At 35.5% G+C, this 19,526-nt stretch overlaps 1 protein-coding gene across 7 annotated transcripts in view; it reads left to right on the top strand.

Annotated features, from left to right (window-relative positions):
* Positions 1–19,526, top strand: part of DOCK3 (dedicator of cytokinesis 3) — a 677,098-nt gene that overhangs the window by 223,125 nt on the left and 434,447 nt on the right. For all 7 annotated transcript variants that reach the window (XM_055275673.2, XM_055275643.2, XM_055275636.2 and 4 more), the window contains exon 5: positions 2,996–3,092. In XM_055275673.2, coding sequence (XP_055131648.1) covers positions 2,996–3,092 — 97 coding nt within the window. The remainder of the gene's footprint in view (positions 1–2,995; positions 3,093–19,526) is intronic.

Below are 19,526 nucleotides of genomic sequence, written 5' to 3'. Positions count from 1 at the left end.
CCTGGGGGTGGGTCCTGCCCGGCTGTGTAAGGGTGAGGGCGGTGCAGTCGGCTGCCTCCTGGAGGTAGGGCACGGGAGACTCACCACAGCTATTGCTGCTGCTGCAGCCACTCCTGCTGCTACCGCCCATGCCTCCCCACTACAGACGGCCTGCTGCTGCCATCAGTAGCATGAATTATCTTTAATATGCCTTGCTCATTATTTTCTCTATACCACTTTTTATAGCATAGTACAGTGTTTAGGGCCCTCTCTCCACCTGCTTGCCTTTCAGACCCAAGCCTTTTCTAGGAACTTCACTTTCTTCATGAATCTTTATCTGACTGCAACAGTTTACAGTGAACCTCCTTTTTTAGAACATTAGGTGTTATAGTTCATGTCACACATTTAGCACCTATTTGTGCTTTATGTTTAAGTTTTGTTACTAAGATTGTGATTTCCCTGATTGTTTCTATACATCTCCTAATGATCTCTGCAGCATTCTTAAGATGTGGTATATGGAAATAACTTCAGAAATTTCAACTTATAACCAGTAGCTTGAAGAAATAAAGGATGTCTTCTCATTCAATTTGAATTTGTATAGCAAGTCATTATGACTTTCTTCTCAGATATGACATTTATCATTAGCTTACTCCTTTTCATCTGAGAAGATCAATATGACCTATTTCAAAAAATTAAAGTAAATTAAACCATAGTTATTTTCCTGCTCCCATCTTCCCCAAATACTCAGCCATGCTAATTACCACAATATTTGGGGTGGGGTGAGAAAAGTGAGTCTCTTGGGCAGTGTCTGACGTGGCTGGTGGAGCCGGGTGCCTAATCATTGTGCTTTCCGCTGTGAGAGGAGTTGCAGGATTATGGAGTTTCTCTTGTTGAGCTGTACTGCTTTGTGGGAGGGGTGATGCAGGTAAAATGAAACTTTCTTCTTACCCTCTTCACTGCATCTGTTCTGGATTTTTTGCCTCGGTGGTGTGCTGAAACTTGTCTGCTGGATTCCTAGACTCCCACAAAGGTACTCTTGTCCATAGGTTGTGGTCAAAATTGATGCTTCTTGGGGGCATATGACAGTAGAAAGCAGCTCTTCTGCCATCTTGCTGATATTACCTTTGTCATATTTTACTCTTAACAAGCCCTTGATGAAAGCTTTTATATTAATGAGCTTGTAAATTTTTTGGATATAGATAATGCCATAGCATTATTTCAGGGTGACTTTTTGTAATCTGCTGTGGTAAGTCACACAAAATAAGAACACAGTAAAACTGTAAGACATAATCGGATAACTTATATATTCATTGATGCTCAATATTAATGCACTGAGTCGTCTTTAAACACAGTGGTGCTTTGTCAGCTGTCTTCTTGTGGAAATAATACTTGATGCTAATTTTGTGGAATATGTTTTCCTGTACTTTTTTTTTTTCAGATGGATGATATTCCTCTTGGCTAATAAATGGGTATAAGTTACCTCAAAATATCAGTATATTAAATCTTTGGTCATAGAAAGTTTGTATTAACCCTCAACATTGGTGTGGACATTATAGAAATATTATCAAGTTAGTCCCCCTGCTTCCAGTAACTTTTCATTCAGGTTACTTCTGTTAAGATCTGGAATTTTTATTGTTTTTTGCAAAGGTCCTATGAGAGCTGGTCCCAGTCATACCAGCTTTTTTTCATCTTGGATGTGTGAAATTATTTTCCAACTCCATGACATCTTGCATACTTTTCTCATTTCCAGGTGGCACCATAACTGGTTTTCTCCCTGCCCAAACGCTTTTCATGTCATGATTTTTTTGCATGTATTGGGCCTTGACACTTCTTCAGAGAAGAGTTCATTGATCTGCTCATTGTAAATTGTATACCACAGCTAAACTCTTTCATTGTACTTGTATTAGTCTGTTCTCATTCTGCTAATAAAGACATATGTGAGACTGGGTAATTTATAAAGAAGAGATTTAATGGACTCACAGTTCCACGTGGCTAGGGAGACCTCACAATCATGGTGGAAGGCAAAGGAGGAGCAAAGTCACATCTTACATGGCAGCAGACAAGAGAGCATGTGCTGGGGAACTCCTCTTTAAAAAACCATCAGATATTGTGAGACTTATTCACTATTATGAGAACAGCCTGGGAAAGACCCACCCCGATGATTCAATTACCTCTCTCTGGGTCTCTGCCATAACACATGGGAATTATGAGAGCTACAAGTCAAGATGAGATTTGAGTGGGGACACAGCCAAACCATATCAGTACCTTTTCATTTTCATTTTAGATTTATTACTGTCCATGTCTGTCTGATTCCCTATCCAGACCAAGAGCTCTCTGAAGATAGGAATCCTGTTCATTTTTGTTCACTGATAAATTTTTGACAGTTAGCACAGGGACTGGCATTATAGTAGATGCTGCTTATGAAGTAGTCAGAGAGAATCCAAGCACCTTTCTGTTACCAGGTTCGGAATTCCTCTACCAGACTTAGAATTCCTCTGCTGACATTATGTTGCAGGAAAATACAATACCAATGTAAGGGAGTATGCATTAAATTTTTCAAAGTTTAATTGTGTGGGTTCCTCCCTGCCACAACCCCCCACATTTTTCCAGATCTTTTTTTTTTAACCAAGGGTATGAGCAAACTTTCAAACAGAAAAATGTTAAAGGTCATAAATAATTTTAAAAAATTAATCTGAGCAAGACTTGGGTAGTATCATGGTTTTTCATTGAAGGAAAAAAGCTTAGAGACTGTTCTTAAAAAAGTGTGTTTTAAGGATAGTATTTATAAAAGTAAAATTGAGGACTTATATAGTAAAACCCAAATCTCCTTACTTTAATTCAGTTCTCTTTCACTGTTGCAGTATATCATTATAAAAAGGTCTTTGATCAATTAGATATACTTTTTTATTTGCATAAATTTAAAATTTGAGTTAAACAAGTAGAAAAAGACAAGATGACAGTTTGCCGAGATTTTTTTCAGAGATAATGTGGCTGTCTTTTGTGGCTCTGGTTCTAGGCAGTATGAAACTGTGGTTCCACTTGAAGATTCTATTGTGACTGAAGTTACAGCAACTCTACAAGAATGGGCAAGTTTGTGGAAACAGTTGTATGTGGTAAGTAGTTGATTACTGGTTTATTGGATCATTAAAGTTTAGTGTACCAAGTAAAAATATTAAACTATGCTAAGTATGCAGTTTTAGATTTCTGAATATTTACAGTTTATCAAACATATGTTCTTAATATTTACTGAAACATAGCAGACTGAGTTTTTTCAACCTGAGGAGAACACATTATTATTCATATGCCTGTAGTTTCTCTCCTCCAGTCACTGGAATATGTTACACAACACCAGGGATCTTAGCTGTCTTACTCATTGTTGTGTCCCCAGATGCTTTCATAAAACAGATATTTACAGAACAACTGAACCAACTTGAGACTTATTTATTTTTATCTTTTGTGAACCCAGTGGTGGGTATAAAGGCCGATAAATTGTGTTAACAGTTTTTAACAGCTACTAAGCTTCAAGGATATGTCATATCTGACACTTTGCTGGCCCAACAAATTAATAGAAAATCTAATAAAAGCCAGGCATGATGGCTCACACCTGTAATCCTAGTGCTTTGGGAAGCTGAGGCAGGAGGACTGCTTAAGGCCAGGAGTTTGAAACCACCTTGGGGGCCACCATCTCTGCACAAAATAAAAAATTTAGTTGGGTGTGGTGGTGTGTGCCTGTAGTCCTAGCTACTTGGGAGGCTAAGGAGTGAGACCTTGATTCTTAAAGAAAAAAAAAGTAATAGAAACCTAATAAAAAAGTAATAAACTTTTCAGGAAACTTAGAAAGTAGAGAGCGATAAGACGTAGAAATAATCATAATATCTACACTAAAAGTAAGTGACAGGGTTTGGGCTCTGGACAATATGGAGTAAACACATTTTATTTTACTTCTTCTAATCACAACAAAAAGCCCTGGATAAAACACATAATTCACCAACTGGAAAACTCTGAAAGTTAGAAGAAAGAGAATGAACTGCCAAGGGATTGGCAGTTTGGGGGCTCAAGGATCAAATGAATTCTCTCTCTCTCTTTTTTTCTCCTTTCTCTACCTTCATATATCCTGACCTGGTCTCTAGAGAGGCACACAACTTGGAAATGCCAGTGGGTAGAAACCAACAAACAAAAGAAAATTAGTGCCAAGGAAAGCCTGTTCTCTCTAGCCAAAGGATAGCCCCAAAAGACAGAAACTTTTTTTAGTAATACTTTACTGTTCTCTAAGAGAACAGCACAATAAAAGCTGTATTTCTCTCCTACCCTAACAGGCATTTCAGCAGTGGAATCCATAACCAGTACTGTTTCATACATACATCCTCCCCCTCCTACAGTAACAAGGGGATACCCCTCTCCAGTGGAGTCTGTAGAATGAACTGGAAAAATCTGGAAAAATGTAGGGGCAGGTGGCAGGGAGGAACCCAGAAAATTAAACTTTCACCCCCTACCCTATAGTAATGAAGTGGTGCCCCACCTCAGTGGAATATGAAGTAAAGAGGAGGTAACTTTCCATGGAGAAACCTGTGGTTGGAGCTCTTGATTTCTACTTTCCTTGTTGTGCTCTCCCCAGCTGAGCCTGTGGGCAAGACTCTGACTTCCACCCTCCCTTCCCCACTGCATTGATGAGGCAGACCCTGTGGGATAGTACCCTGTCTTCCATCCTTGCCCTGCTAAAATGAGGCAGTGCTTGTCCCCACCCAAACTCAAACTGAGGAGATAGTAGGGTGAAGTTATGTCATCTACATAACACAAATGAGGGAAATCAGAAAAGCACTGCAGAGATTTTTATAACTGGATTGACATTCAACCACAGCCCATAAAGGTGAGAAGGTTGCAGTTTTAAGCAGGTTGACTACTTGCTAAAATAGATGATTTAAATAGGAACCAGAGTGTCATAGTATAATAATATTCAGGATATGGCCCAAAATTACTTGTCATATGAAAAATCAGGAAAATAGAAACTCAACAGATGCCAACATTGAGATGACACAGATGTGGAATGATCGACAAGGACTTTTAAACAGCTTTTGTAAAAATGCTTCAACAAGCAATTACAAACACTCTTGAAACAAACAAAAACATAGACGACCTTAGGAACAAAGTAGAAACTATAAAGAACCAAATGAAAATGATAGAACTGAAATACATAATAACCAAAATAAAAAAATATTATATGGGCTCAATAGCAGCCTGTAGAAATTATAGAGAAATGAATTGGTCAATTTGAAGATAGTTCACTAGAAATTCTCTAATACAAATAATGGAGAGAAAAATAGAAAAAATTAGCTCTGCTTCCAGAGGCCTGTGGGACAATAACATAAGATGTAGCACTGTAGCCTCAGAATACTAGATAGAGAGGACAGGATGTGGAGTCAAAAAAAAATTTTTTTTTTTTTTTTTTGAGAAATAATGGCTGAAATTTCCCAGTTTGGCAGAAGACATAACCGTTTTAGATTCAGGAAGCTTGGTGAACTCCAAATGGGAAAACCCCAAAGAAATCTATACTCAGACACATCATAGTCCAAATTCTGAAAATTAAAGCCAAAGAAGAAATCTTGAAGGTAGCTAGAGGACATTAACACATTACCTGTGTCAGCAATTTGAGTAACAGGTTTCTCATCAGAAAGTATGGCAGACAGGAAGTATCCCATCATTTTTCAACTGCTTAAAGAAAAAAAAAAAACAGATTACCCTGAATTGTGTATCCAGCAAAAATATGCTTCAAGAATGAAGGGATAATCAACCCATATCAGAAGGAGGAAAGCTAAGAAAATTTGTTGACAGCAGATTGGTTCTAAAAGAATGACTATAAAGGAAGTTGCTCAGAAAGAAAGGAAGTGATAACAGGATGCTTGTAACATTAGGAATGAAGAAAGCAATGGAAAGGGTAGATTAATTCTCTCTTCAGTTTTTAAAATTGTTTGATAATACAAAGCAAAAATTATAATGTTGATACAGTTCTCAGTGTATGTTGAATTAATATTTAAGAAAACTGTTGACTGGGTGCGGTGGCTCATGCCTGTAATCCCAGCACTTTGGGAGGCTGAGGTGGGTAGATCACCTGAGGTCAGGAGTTCAAGACTAGCTTGGCCAATGTGGTGAAACCCTGTCTCTACTAAAAATAGAAAAATTAGCCAGGCATGGCAGTGCACGCTTGTATTCCCAGCTACATGGGAGGCTGAAACAGGAGAATCACTTGAACCCAGGAGGCAGAGGTTTCAGTAAGATTGTGCCATTGCACTCCGGCCTGGGCGATGAGAGCAAAACTCCATCTAAAAAAAAAAAAAAAGACTGTTTTATAAAGTGGAGAGGGAAAAGGACATAAGTTATGATAGGGTAACTACATTCCATTTTAAGTATTAAAACATTCGACTGGGCACGGTGGCTCACGCCTGTAATCCCAGCACTTTGGGAGGCCGAGGCAGGCAGATCACGAGGTCAGGAGATTGAGATCATCCTAGCTAACACGGTGAAACCCTGTCTCTACTAAAAATACAAAAAAATTAGCTGGGCGTGTTGGTGGGTGTCTGTATTCCCAAGCTACTCGAGAGGCTGAGGCAGGAGAATGGCGTGAACCTGGAAGGCGGAGCTTGCAGTGAGCAGAGATGGCGCCAGTGCACTCCAGCCTGGGTGACAGAGCGAGACTCTGTCTCGAAAAATAGCAACAGCAGCAACAAAAAATTAATACTGGTAGGCTGAACAGCTACATATGTATATTGCTATCTCTAGAGCAATCATTAAAATATTACATAAAGTGATATAATAAAAAGTAGTGTAAATCAAAATAGAACACTAAAAATGTTAAAGTAACCTACAGAAAAATAAGAAGGGAAATAGAAGCAGGTAAAATAGAGGGAGGAAACACAAAAGTAAATACCAAAATTACAGACTTAAATCCTAATATATGAATGATTACAAGATAGAGTTTAGCAGAATTGTACAATTAAAAAAAACTATATGTTGTTTATATGAAACTCACTTGTCTATATGATGATATAGGGAGGCTAAAGGTTACAGATAGAAAAATATATACTATACAAACATTAATAAAAGAAAAACAGGGTAATTATATTAATAATATGTCATTATATTATGAATAATTTTTCCTTGAATAATATTAATTATACTAATATAAGAAAAATTCAATACCAGAGCAAAGAAAACTACCAGGGAAAAAGGGACATTACAAAATGATAGAAGGATCAATTCACTGGGAAGACAAAATAATCTTAATCTAACAGAGGTGCAAAATAAATAAAGCAAAACCTGAAAGAACTGAATGGACCAAAGAGAAAAAAATCACTATTATGGTTGGGGATTAATAACCCGTTATCTTAATAATCCGTATAACCACTAGGCAATAGTCATTAGGAATAGGGAAGAACTGAACAATGCAATCAACTATAGGCTCTAATTGAAATTTATAGAATACTTAATAAAATCAGGATACAGATTCTTTTCAATCAAACATGTTCATTCACCAAGATAGACAATATCTTAGTTCATAGAACAAATCTCAACAAGTTTGTAATAATTGAAGTCATGCAAAGGATATTCTAACCATAATGGAAACAAATTAGAAATCAGTAACAAGAAAAAAAGAAAACAAGAAAACCTGAAAAATTAACCCACTACTAAATGATCTGTGTCAAAGAGAAAACTGTAAGAGAAATAAAAGATATATCAAAGTGAATTTTAATGAAAATATATTAAAATTTGTGGGATACTGCAAAAGCATTGTTGAAAGGGAAATGTATGCTTTAAGTCCTAATAATAGGAAAAAAAAGCAAGGTTTCAAATCAATGATTGCAGCTCCTGCTCTACTGCAAGAAACTAAAAAAGGACTCCAGCCTAGACATCACAGTGAGACTCTGTCAAAAAGAAAAAAAAAAAAAATCCAAAGCAAGCAGAATGAAGGAAAAAATGAGCAGAAATTAATGAAATTAAAAAAATAGAAAAGCAATAGGGAAAATCAAAGCAAAAACTGGTTTATAAAAGATTAACTATTGCAAGGACAAAAAACCAAACACCGCATGTTCTCACTCATAGGTGGGAATTGAACAATGAGAACTCATGGACACAGGAAGGGGAACATCACACTCCGGGGACTGTTGTGGGTTGGGGGGAGGGGGGAGGGACAGCATTAGGAGATATACCTAATGCTAAATGACGAGTTAATGGGTGCAGCAAACCAACATGGCACATAGATACATACGTAACAAACCTGCACATTGTGCACATGTACCCTAAAACCTAAAGTATAAAAAAAAAAGATTAATAAAATTGATAAACACCTACCAAAACTGAAAAAGAAAATGAGGGAAAATACTAATTACCAATATATCAAGAGTAAAGAGATGTCACCAGAGACATTAAGCAGGCAAAAAGAAAATACTGTAAACAACTTTACATACATGATAGTTTAAGATGAATAGGTCAAATTCTGGAAAACCATAAATTGTCAAAACTCACCCAAGACAAAATAGATAATCTGAAAATCCTGCAACTATTAACATAATTGAATTTATAATTAAAATCCTTCCAAAAAGAACCATCCAGGCAAATAACACTAGTTTTATACAGAGTCTTCTAGAAAATGGATGAGGAGGGAATACTTCCTGATTCATCTTATGAGGCTGCTATTACCTTGATATCAAAATTAGACAAAGATAGTACAAAAAGAAAAAAATATGGAGTATCTCCTATGTTTGTGACTATAGATGCAAACATCCTCAATAAGGTATTAACAACTTGATCAATATATAAAAATAATAATATACCATGGCCAGTGGGATTTATTCTGGTAATGCAAGGATGGTTCAGTATTTGAAAATCAATTAGTATAATCCATTATATTAACATTCTAACGAAGAAAAACCACCTGATGACATTAGTTGATTCAGAAAAGTGTTTTAGAAAATTCAACACCCATTCATGATAACAACTCTCAGTAAACTAGCAATAGAAGCAAACTTCCTCAGCTTGATAAAGGATATTTATAAAAACCCACAGCAAGTGTTGTAATGATGATAGACAGTCTGCTTTTGTGAACAAGGCAAGGATGTTAGCTCTCAACACTCCTGTCAACACAATATTAGAAGATTTAACCAATGGAGTAAAGCAAGAAAACGAGAGATATACAGATAGAAAGGAATAAATAAAACTCTTCCTGTTTGCAGATTATATGGTTGGCTACATGGGAGATCCCAAGGAATCTACAAACAAGAAGACACTAGAGTTTAAAAAGAAACCTTTTAGAATTAATAAGCAAGTTTGTGGTTGCAGATATCCAAACACACATACCCACAGACAGACACACACACACACATACACACAAACACACAATCATATTTCCACAGATAATAATGAATAATTCAAAACTAAAATTTAGAACACAGTACCATTTATTAGTTGCTCAAGAAAAAATGAGGCCAGGCACAGTGTCTCCTGCTTGTCAGTACTTTGGGAGGCTGAGGCAGGAAGACTGCTTGAGCCCAGGAGTTTGAGATCAGGCTGGGCAACGTAGCAAGATCCCATTTCTACCAAAAAAAAAAGGGAAGAAGGAAAAAAAAGAAACACTTGGGCATAAATCCAACAGAACATGCACAAGATCTGTATATTGAAAACTACAAAATGCTAATTTAAGAAGACCTAAGTAATGGAGAGGCAGTATGCTCACGGATTAGAAGAGACATATTAAAAATATATGTTCTATCCAGACTGTTGATCTGTATATTTAATGTAATTCCTAAAACATTCCTGGCAGGATTCTTTTAGATATAGACAAGCTGATTCTAAAATTTATAGGGAAAGTTGAAATTATTTATTTATTTATTTTTTGTTTTTTTTGTTTTTTTTTTAAGACGGAGTCTCGCTCTGTCGCCCAGGCTGGAGTGCAGTGGCACAATCTCGGCTCACTGCAAGCTCCGCCTCCTGGGTTCAAGCCATTCTCCTGCCTCAGCCTCTCCGAGTAGCTGGGACTACAGGCGCCCGCCACCACGCCCGGCTAATTTTTTGTATTTTTAGTAGAGACGGGGTTTCACCGTGGTCTCGATCTCCTGACCTCGTGATCCGCCCGCCTCGGCCTCCCAAAGTGCTGGGATTACAAGCGTGAGCCACCGCGCCCGGCCTAAATTTCTAGGGGAATGCAAAAGAACTAAAACGGTTAAACAATTTTGAAAAGAATAATAAAGTTGGAAGAATCACTCGATCTAATTTTAACACTTACTGTACAGTAATCAAGGCAGAGTGGTACTGGCAGAGGGATAGACACTTAAAGGGACCAAGATAGAGCCTGAGATGTAGATTCACACAGGTATGCACAACTGATTTTTGACAAAGGTACAAAAGCAGTTAAGTAGAGGAACGATAGTCTTTTCAACAAATGGTGTTGGAATAGTTGGATATTCATAGGCAAAAGGAAAAAAACCTGCCTAAGTCTCATCCTTTTTATAAAAAGTTAACTCAAAATGGATTATAGGCTCAAATGTAAAATGTAAAACTATTAAACTTTCAGAAGAAAATTTTAGGAGAAAACGTTCATGACCTAGTCTTAAGTGGAGACATGACACTAAAGGAAATGATCCATAGAGTAAAAGGCAATACATTGGACTTCTATCAAAACCAAAATTTTTGCTCTTGAATGACCCTGTTAAAAGGATGAAAAGGTAAGCCATATACTGGAAGAAAATATTTGAAAATTATATATCCATCAAAAGATTTGTATCTAGAATATTTATGGAACTCTGTAAATGGAACAGCAATACAACAACTCAATTAGGAATTGGGCAAAATACTTGAATAGGGACAAGGAGGATATGTGGCTAGCCAGTAAGCACATGAAAAGATTTTCTGCATCATTAGCCTATAGAGTAATGCAAATAATTGCTACAATGAGATTCTAATATATACCTGTTAGAATGACTGAAATAAAAATTACTGCTGATACCAAGTAATGCCAAGGATGTGGATCTGGATCTCTCATACATTGCTGGTTAGAATGTAAAATGGCACACCCACTTGGAGAAAAATTTGGACTTTTCTTATAAAGTTAAACATATACTTAACATATGACCCAGCCATCACATTCCTGTGTTTTTACCCTAGAGAAGTGAAAGCTTCTGTTCACATAATAGCTTTTACATGGATGTTTATAAAAAGCTTTATTTGTAATAGCATAAACTGGAAACAATCCAAATATCCTTCAGTAGGTGCATAGAAGAAAAAACTGGAATACTACTCAGAAACAAAAAGGAGTAAATGATTAACACATCCAGCAACTTAGAGTGATTGATCTCAAGGGCATGATGCTACTTAAAAAAATGTACCTTCAAAGGGTTGCGTACTCTGTTATTCCATTTATATAACATTCTCAAAGTGACAAAATTATAGCAATTAAGACAGATTCGTGTTTGCCAAGAGTTAAGGTTGAGGTCAGGGTGTGACTGTTAAGGCTTAATATGAGAGAGTATCTTTATGGTGATGACACAGTTCTGAATTCTGATTGTGGTGATAGCTATTTGAATTTACAAATGTGGTTTCTTTGTAATAGAGTTAATAATATTGTAACAATGTCAGTTTCTTGGTTTTGACAGTGTACTGTGGTTATATAAGATCTTATCAATGGATGAAGCTGGGTAAATGGTATATGGAATTCTCTGTATGTTTTTGGCAAGTCCTGGTGAATATCAGGGTCATACACACCAGAGGTTTAAAAAGGAATGTTTGCCAGATATTCATTAATTTAGGACAAAAATTGTCAACGTGATTGACATTTTCTTCCTGATACCACATTCCATACGAACAAAGTTAAATTTTAAGCTTCATGGAAAGAAATAGCTTATTTGTGACATAGATGGTCGCAAAAATTTTTGTTAAAACTAAAATCTTTTACTAATAAAAACAATAATGGTTTTAGACATTTTTAGCATGAATTATGCTATTATGCTATTATGAATAGCTATTATGCTATGCTATTATTTATGCATGAGATTTTAATTATGATTGGCAGTGTTAACTAAATTGACTCCAAAAACTGTAATGTAAATTTGAAGAATCCTTTTTGGTATTAATGTATACAGTACATTTTTGGATTTGATGTTAATGCTACAGAGTTAACATAAGAGGGTCTGAATTTACTTAACTTGGCTGTAGTTTTGAAACTGATAACTGCAGATCAATAACTGATTACTCTAAAGTCAAATAAATTATTCTAAAAGAGATGAACTAATTTTATTACTGTGAATGTGAATATTAAAGGAGAAGCATTTTTTTTTGGCTTTTGGAAAGCTTTTAGGTATGTTTCAGATAACTTTCATATGTTAATCTACTTTTTCAACTACAAATTTTTTGAAATCTAAACATAGATCAAATATTTGTGATGAAAATTTAGCATTTGAAGTGAGATGTGCTGTAAGTATAAAATACATGCTAGAGTTTTGAGACTTAGTACAAGGAAATGAGTGGAAAATATTCTATTAATAATTTGTTGTATTGATTATATGTGGAAATGGTGATATTTTGTATATATTAGGTACATAAAATGTATCAGTAACATTTAAGAAACAGGCCGTATGTTAAGAACATACTTAACTGTTTAGCCCATAAAGGAAAAGAATTTCTAAAAATTAGAATAAATAAAATCCCTAGGGGAAAGTATTTAGCAACTTAAAAACATAATGCTAAAGGTGAAAGTATGGGGATCATTAAAAGATTAGTGGTTACCAGGGGTTGGTGGGTAAATGGGAATGGATGAATAGGCAGACCACAGAGGATTTTTAGGGCAGTGAAAATACCCTGGTGAATCTCTGTTTTGTAAATATCTACATTGATGCACTGTTTGCAGTAGCAAAAATAAATTTTATTTCTCTAAATATTAAAGCTATGGTCCAATTAAGACATCGATGATTAGTGCTTACATGTGAAGAGCCATTAAAAAAATTTAAATAGTTTTATATAATAAAGTGAAAATTTTTGTACAGATTACATGTAAAGTATAATTTTACCTGTATTCTGAAAACATTTGGAAAATGATTAAGACAATGTACCAAAATATTAATGGAGATTACTTAAGGGGCTAAGGTGTTAGATGTTTTCTTTTTTTCTTATCTGTTTTCAAAGTTCTCAGTTGTGAATATATATTATTTTAATTGTTATGAAAAATAAAACTTTCATTTAAGTAATGAACACAATGGATGGTACTGTAGAAACATATAATCAGTATTAAGTGGTTAAGTAGTGTATACAAGTGTTTAAGGTAAGGGATTATACTACTTAATTTGCTATGTTTACCTTTTATCACATTATCAGCAAATATTTATTCAATTCTTTGGTGGTTTTGTGGACTAGAAGAGGGCTTTAGATCTGGGCTGGAATCTGGGTCTATCCACTTCTATGACAGGCTCATTATTAGTGTTAGTTTCTTATGCTATAAATGGATGTTATAAACGTACTTCAAAGAGTTGTTAGAGATGAAAAAACATGTAAATCTTCAAGTGGTCAATGAATATTTGTTGCATTATTCTGTTTTTGATATGAATTATATCTCTCTCCAGATATGCATAATTGATCTCTATTTGCTGATATAGGTGATATTTAGCATGTTAGCAGTTCCATTCACTTAAGCTTCTCTGTATATAGAAATAAGTGGACACAATGAAATAGACTTCATTTGTATAATGGGATGTTTGGAAAAGAGTATATTATATGTATTTAAACCAGAATAGAAAAACCCCATTCCTCTGAGGCAGTTAAAACCATAATCTGTCTATCCAGTAATCTTGTTTTGATGAAAAACAGATTATCTGAGAACCATCATTTGTGGAAAATGTTGACTTTGTATTATGCATTCCTGTCAGAACAAGATTTGTCATTACAGATTGAACTCCTTGTTCTCCTTGTTCCCTCTTCTCAATAGTGCACTTGACTGCTCTTACAAAAAAGTAAAAGATTGTCATATTTTAAATAGTTATTTATGTTTCACATGCTATTTTTTAAAAGCCAAAAGCATACTGGAGGTCATAGTTATATTTTTCCCTGTGCCAAGATAGTAATTAAGGCCAAGTATTAATGTAAGCTAGAAAAGGGATTTACTACCCAGAATCATCTTTATTCTTCATTTTTAGAGTTATTGTGGCAATAAGAAAAAGGGAATTTTCCAGCAACTAGGAAATCTTCATCAAAAAGCTTTGTAGGCGGGGTATGGTGGCTCAGGCCTGTAATTCCAGCACTTTGGGAGGTTGAGGTGAGCGGATCACCTGAGGCCAGATGTTCGAGACCAGCCTACTAAAAGTACAAAAAATTAGCTGGGCATGGTGGTAGGAGCCTGTAATCCCAGCTATTCAGGAGGCTGAGGCAGGAGAATTGCTTGAACCTGGGAGGTGGAGGCTGCAGTGAGCTGAGACAGCGTCATCACACTCCTGCCTGGGCAACAAGAATGAAACTCCGTCTCAAAAAAACAAAAACAAACACAAACTAACAAACAAAAACTCAAAAAAGCTTCTTAGTTGTTTCCTATCAACTTAAACATGATATTTTCTGTGAGAGGATTTAACATTCAACTAGAGTATCCTGTTAAGATGACACTTAATAGGATAAAGATAAATTAAAAGGTAAAGGTATGTGTGTTTGAGTTAATTTTGACTATTTTTCCTCAAGTATACAACTGAAGCATTTTATAATTGTAGATAAATTGCTTCAGTCATTTTATGTGTACTACTGTAGGGTGACAATATTATTAGAATTTTTGCTTTCCTATTAAAAGTTCACCTTTATTTAAGTGGGTATGTATGATGAAGTTTACCATATAGTTTATTTGTTTTTTGTAGTGAAACATACTTTAATATAATAGTATTTTCATTTTGTAGGAAGAGATTAAACACATTTCTACTGGGCATAGTTACTGAAGATGACATGCTTTGTAACAGTTCTGTTTTGTATTAATGTAAGAGATTATGTTTTATTTTTTAAAGAGTCTCTAAGAAATGAACAATTTCTAGATTTTATGGGAAACAAGATACAGTTCTCTAAATTCTGCTGTATAATCCCTTCCTTTAAATCCCTGGAAGATTAAATTTGCAAATGGAAGATGGTGTATCACGTTGAGACCCCTCATAACAGAATATGCAAAATTCCATTCATTTTTATGGTTATCCCAAGAATATTGATTTGTTAAAGATTAAGAACATACGTTTTTGCACCTTTATATATTCAGATTATATATAAGAGGAATTTAGGGGAATATCATATAGCGGCTAAGTGCACAGGCTTTGGAAACAGATTTCCTGAATTCAGATTCAAATGTCACAATTTGCTAGCTGCATGATTTTGAGCACTTTAGCTTCATTGTAGGGGATAATGGGACCCACATTCCAGGGTTGTCATGTTGTTTAAATGATATAGAAAGCTTAGGGCCAGTGTAGTGGCTCATTTCTGTAATCCCAGCTACTTGGGAAGCTGAGGCAGGAAGATCATCTGAGCCCAGGAGTTTGAGGCTGCAGTGAGCTATGATTGAGCCACTTTGCTCCAGCTCTGGGCAATAGAGTGAAACCCCGTCTCTTAAAAAAAAAAAAAAAAAAAAAAAAAAAGGCTTATAACTGTGCCTTGTGCATTTTCAGTGATTAAATGCTTACTCATATTTGAGTATTTACTGTTGTAGGAGTCTGTTACTGAAGAAGGGCTTTGACCTTCTTTAACCCTACTATTTTTCAAATATATACTAGTTCCCTATCTTACCCCACCCAAAACTGTTTAATCTTTGGAAGATAATGCCCATTTTTTGCTGCATTAAAGACATATTTTGTACATAACAAGATATGATAGTTTCAAAGATTTTTCTGTCAATGTAATTAAAATTAGTATTTTAATTATGTAAGGCTGTCTTTTGTTTTTTGAAGATAACTTTTAGTGTATTTCATCTTAGCTAGGCTTACAATCTAAAAGTATATTTTGGCAGACACCCTAGTGGCTGTCCAGTATCCAGAATCTTCTTCCTTATTAAAAGATCTCAGAACTGTTTAGATAGGCAGTGTGTACAGCTAAAAAGCATTCATCTTTCCTGACTCCGTTGAAGCTAGGGGAGGTTGTATGATACACTTTTGGCTATAAGAAATAAGAGGTCGTTTGTACAAGGGATTTCTGGAAATGCCATTGTTTTGCTTGTAGCAGACTGCAGTGTCACAAGATTGTTTTCTTGTAACTGTGTTAGCATGCTCGTTAGCCCGTTGTCCTTCATCCTTCTCTCTTTTTACTTTTGGATAAGCTTATGATGGAGTTGCCATCTTATTACCAGGATATGACAACTACAAGGTTAAAAATTTTATTCCAGGGATGTCAGGACGCAACGATGGAAGATGTCTAAAACTTTGTTCACATTGTACAGTCACTGTAAAAATCCTATTTAACTTATAAACTTTTTATATGAGAAAATAGTTAAATCCTGTTAACAACAGGATAAAAAAACCGAACACAAACCTAATTGATCTATGAGATGTCACTGAGGAATAGTGAACTGACTCAAATGATTGATTCCCACTACTTTTAATTTACTAGTTTTTTTATGTGATATAGTGAGCTTACCTTCACTACTGTCTGTATTGAAATAGAAATTGATTCTCAGATTATTTGTATAAATATATGTTTTAAAATTGACTTTTTCTTCAAAATGTGATTTATTTTAATTTTGTAATATATAGCTTTCACACCAGACATAGTCAACTTATAATAGTTTGAAAGCTTTTAGTCCCCAAGAAGACATGGTAACTACAGAAGAGATAACTAAGTAGTCAAATTATTTAGAGTGATTATATGCCTTTTCTACTTGACTAGATTTTCAGTGTGAAGTAAATTTCCATTTCAGTTGAAAGTATTTGCAGGAGAAATAATTTTTCAGAGTTCTTAGATTACTTTTATGTCATCATTGAGGAATTGTGTTAATACAGTAAGATAGCATCAGTATAGTTGTATGGGAACAAAATGTTAAAATTGGATTGTATCTCATATATTTGCAAATCCTATTCTGGGCTCCTGAACTACTCCCACTTTCAAAGCAAGATATGCTAATAAACTGAAGCTTGTGTGGTTAGCATTAGTTCAGTTAATGAAATATGTGGAATATCTGCACAGTAAAAGCTAGACAACACTATTGAAAGAAATTTAAAAAGACCTGAAATAAATAGGGAGATATGTCATGCTTATGGAGTGGAAGACTCAATATGGTTAAGATGTTAGTTCTCTCCAGTATTGATGTGTAGTGTCAACATAATCCTAATGAAAATAAAAATTTCTGCAGATTTTTTTTTTTTTTTTATGGAGTCTCACTCTGTTGCCCAGGCTGGAGTGCAGTGGTGCTATCTCAGCTCACTGCAAGCTCCACCTCCTGGGTTCACGCCATTCTCCTGTCTCAGCCTCCCGAGTAGCTGGGACTACAGGCACCCGCCACCATGCCCAGCTAATTATTATTATTATTTTTTTTTTTGAGGCAGAGTTTTGCTCTGTTGCCCAGGCTGGAGTGCAGTGGCACGATCTCGGCTCACTGCAAGCTCTGCCTCCTGGGTTCACGCCGTTCTCCTGCCTCAGCCTCCCGAGTAGCTGGACTACAGGCGCCCACCACTGCGCCCGGCTAATTTCTGTATTTTTAGTAGAGATGGGATTTCACTGTGTTAGCCAGGATGGTCTCGATCTCCTGACCTCGTGATCCACCTGCCTTGGCCTCCCAAAGTGCTGGGATTACAGGCGTGAGCCACTGCGCCTGGCCTCCGCAGATATTTTTTGTGTGTAGAAATTGATGTTGAAGTTTTAATCTTTTCTTTTTTTTTTTTTGAGTCAGAGTCTCGCTGTGTCTCCCAGGCTGGAATGCAGTGGCGCAGTCATAGCTCACTGTAAGCTCCAACTCCTGGACTCAAGAGATCCTCCCACTTCAGTCTCTTGAGTAGCTGGGACCGCCAAACCCGGCTCCTTTTCTTTTCTTTTCTGTTCTGTTCTGTTCTGTTCTGTTCTGTTCTGTTCTGTTCTGTTCTGTTCTCTTTTCTTTTCTTTTCTTTTCCTTTCCTTTTCTTTTCTTTTTTGTTTCCTCTTTGTTTCCTCTTTCTTTTTTTTTTTCTTGAGACCAAGTCTCACTATGTTGCCCAGGCTAGTCTCAAAACTGCTAGTTTCAAGTTGTCTCTTGCCTTGGACTCCCGAAGTGTTGGGAATACTGGCATGAGCCACCACGTCCAGCCTGATGAGTTGACTCTAAAATGTATATGGAAAAAGTAAATGACTAGAAAAAACTCAGAAGAACAAAGCTGGAGGTCTTTGTGTATGTGATTTCAAGACTATAAAATATAGTAAGACTGTGGTATTAACAAAAGGATGGACATATAGATCAATGAAACAGAATAGAGACAATTCAGATATGGCTAATTTTAGGTAAAGGTGAGATGGCACTTAAATGAGGAAAAGGAAGTCTCTTTAACAAATGAGGATAAATGAATATTCATATGGAGGAAAAAATGAACCCTGTTCCTTACCTTACACCGTGTACTAGAACCAAAGGATTCCCTAACCTTAGGATAGGCTAGATTTCTTAGGACATTAGAAGCACAAACTATAAAAGAAAAGAGCCGACATTTTGGACTCTATTAAAAAAAACTTTTGTTCTTTGGAATATACCACAGTGAAAGTGGACACTAATCCCAGAGTGGGAGAAAATATTTATGTTTCATGTATCAGGAGTCACATCAAGAGAAAAGAACTCTTGACTCTTAGAATTCAATAACAAAACAACCCAACAAAGAAGGACAACGGATTTAAATAAACAGTTTATAGAAGAAGAAAAAATAATGACCAATGAAAAGATACTCAGCATCATTAGTCATCAGGGAAATGCAAATTAAAAATTTATCCATTTCATTGTTGCTTGACATTAATTTTAGTCTTTACCCATGTTTAGGAGTGAGATTGGGCTGTAATTTCCCATTCTTCAATCCCTTTGTCTGCTTTTGTAATCAGTTTTAAGTTTGTGATTATCTTTTCCTTAAACATTTGGTAGAATTCACCTTTAAGCTCTCTGGGATTGTGTTTTCTTTTTATTAGTCATTTAAAAATTATTGATTCAATTTATCTAACGGTTTGGGAATCATTCAAGGTTTTTGATCAATTTTGATTATTTGTATTCTAGGAATTTTTCCATCTTACCCAAGTTTTTAGTGGTAAAGCCATAAAATTGCTTTCTCCCATACCCACAGTTATTTCGCCTTTACATTGCTAGTATTTATTTGTTCTTCTTGCTCTTGCTAAACTTGTGTCTATTTTAGTAACCTATATAGGAAATATCTTTTGGCTTTGCTGATCCTCTATTATAGTTTTATTTTTTATTTAACTTCTGTTCTTTATCTCTTTCTACATTTTTGTGGGTTTATCCAATTTTTTTCCAGCTTATAAGGTTAGATACTTAGCTCATTTATTTTTTAATCTTTTTTTCAGCCATGTCTAGTCTGCTGTTTAAATAGCAACAAGTTCATATT

This window comes from Symphalangus syndactylus, chromosome 1 (assembly GCF_028878055.3).
Source record: "Symphalangus syndactylus isolate Jambi chromosome 1, NHGRI_mSymSyn1-v2.1_pri, whole genome shotgun sequence".
Taxonomy (NCBI): domain Eukaryota; kingdom Metazoa; phylum Chordata; class Mammalia; order Primates; family Hylobatidae; genus Symphalangus; species Symphalangus syndactylus.
This window is presented reverse-complemented; position numbering and strand designations above follow the sequence as displayed.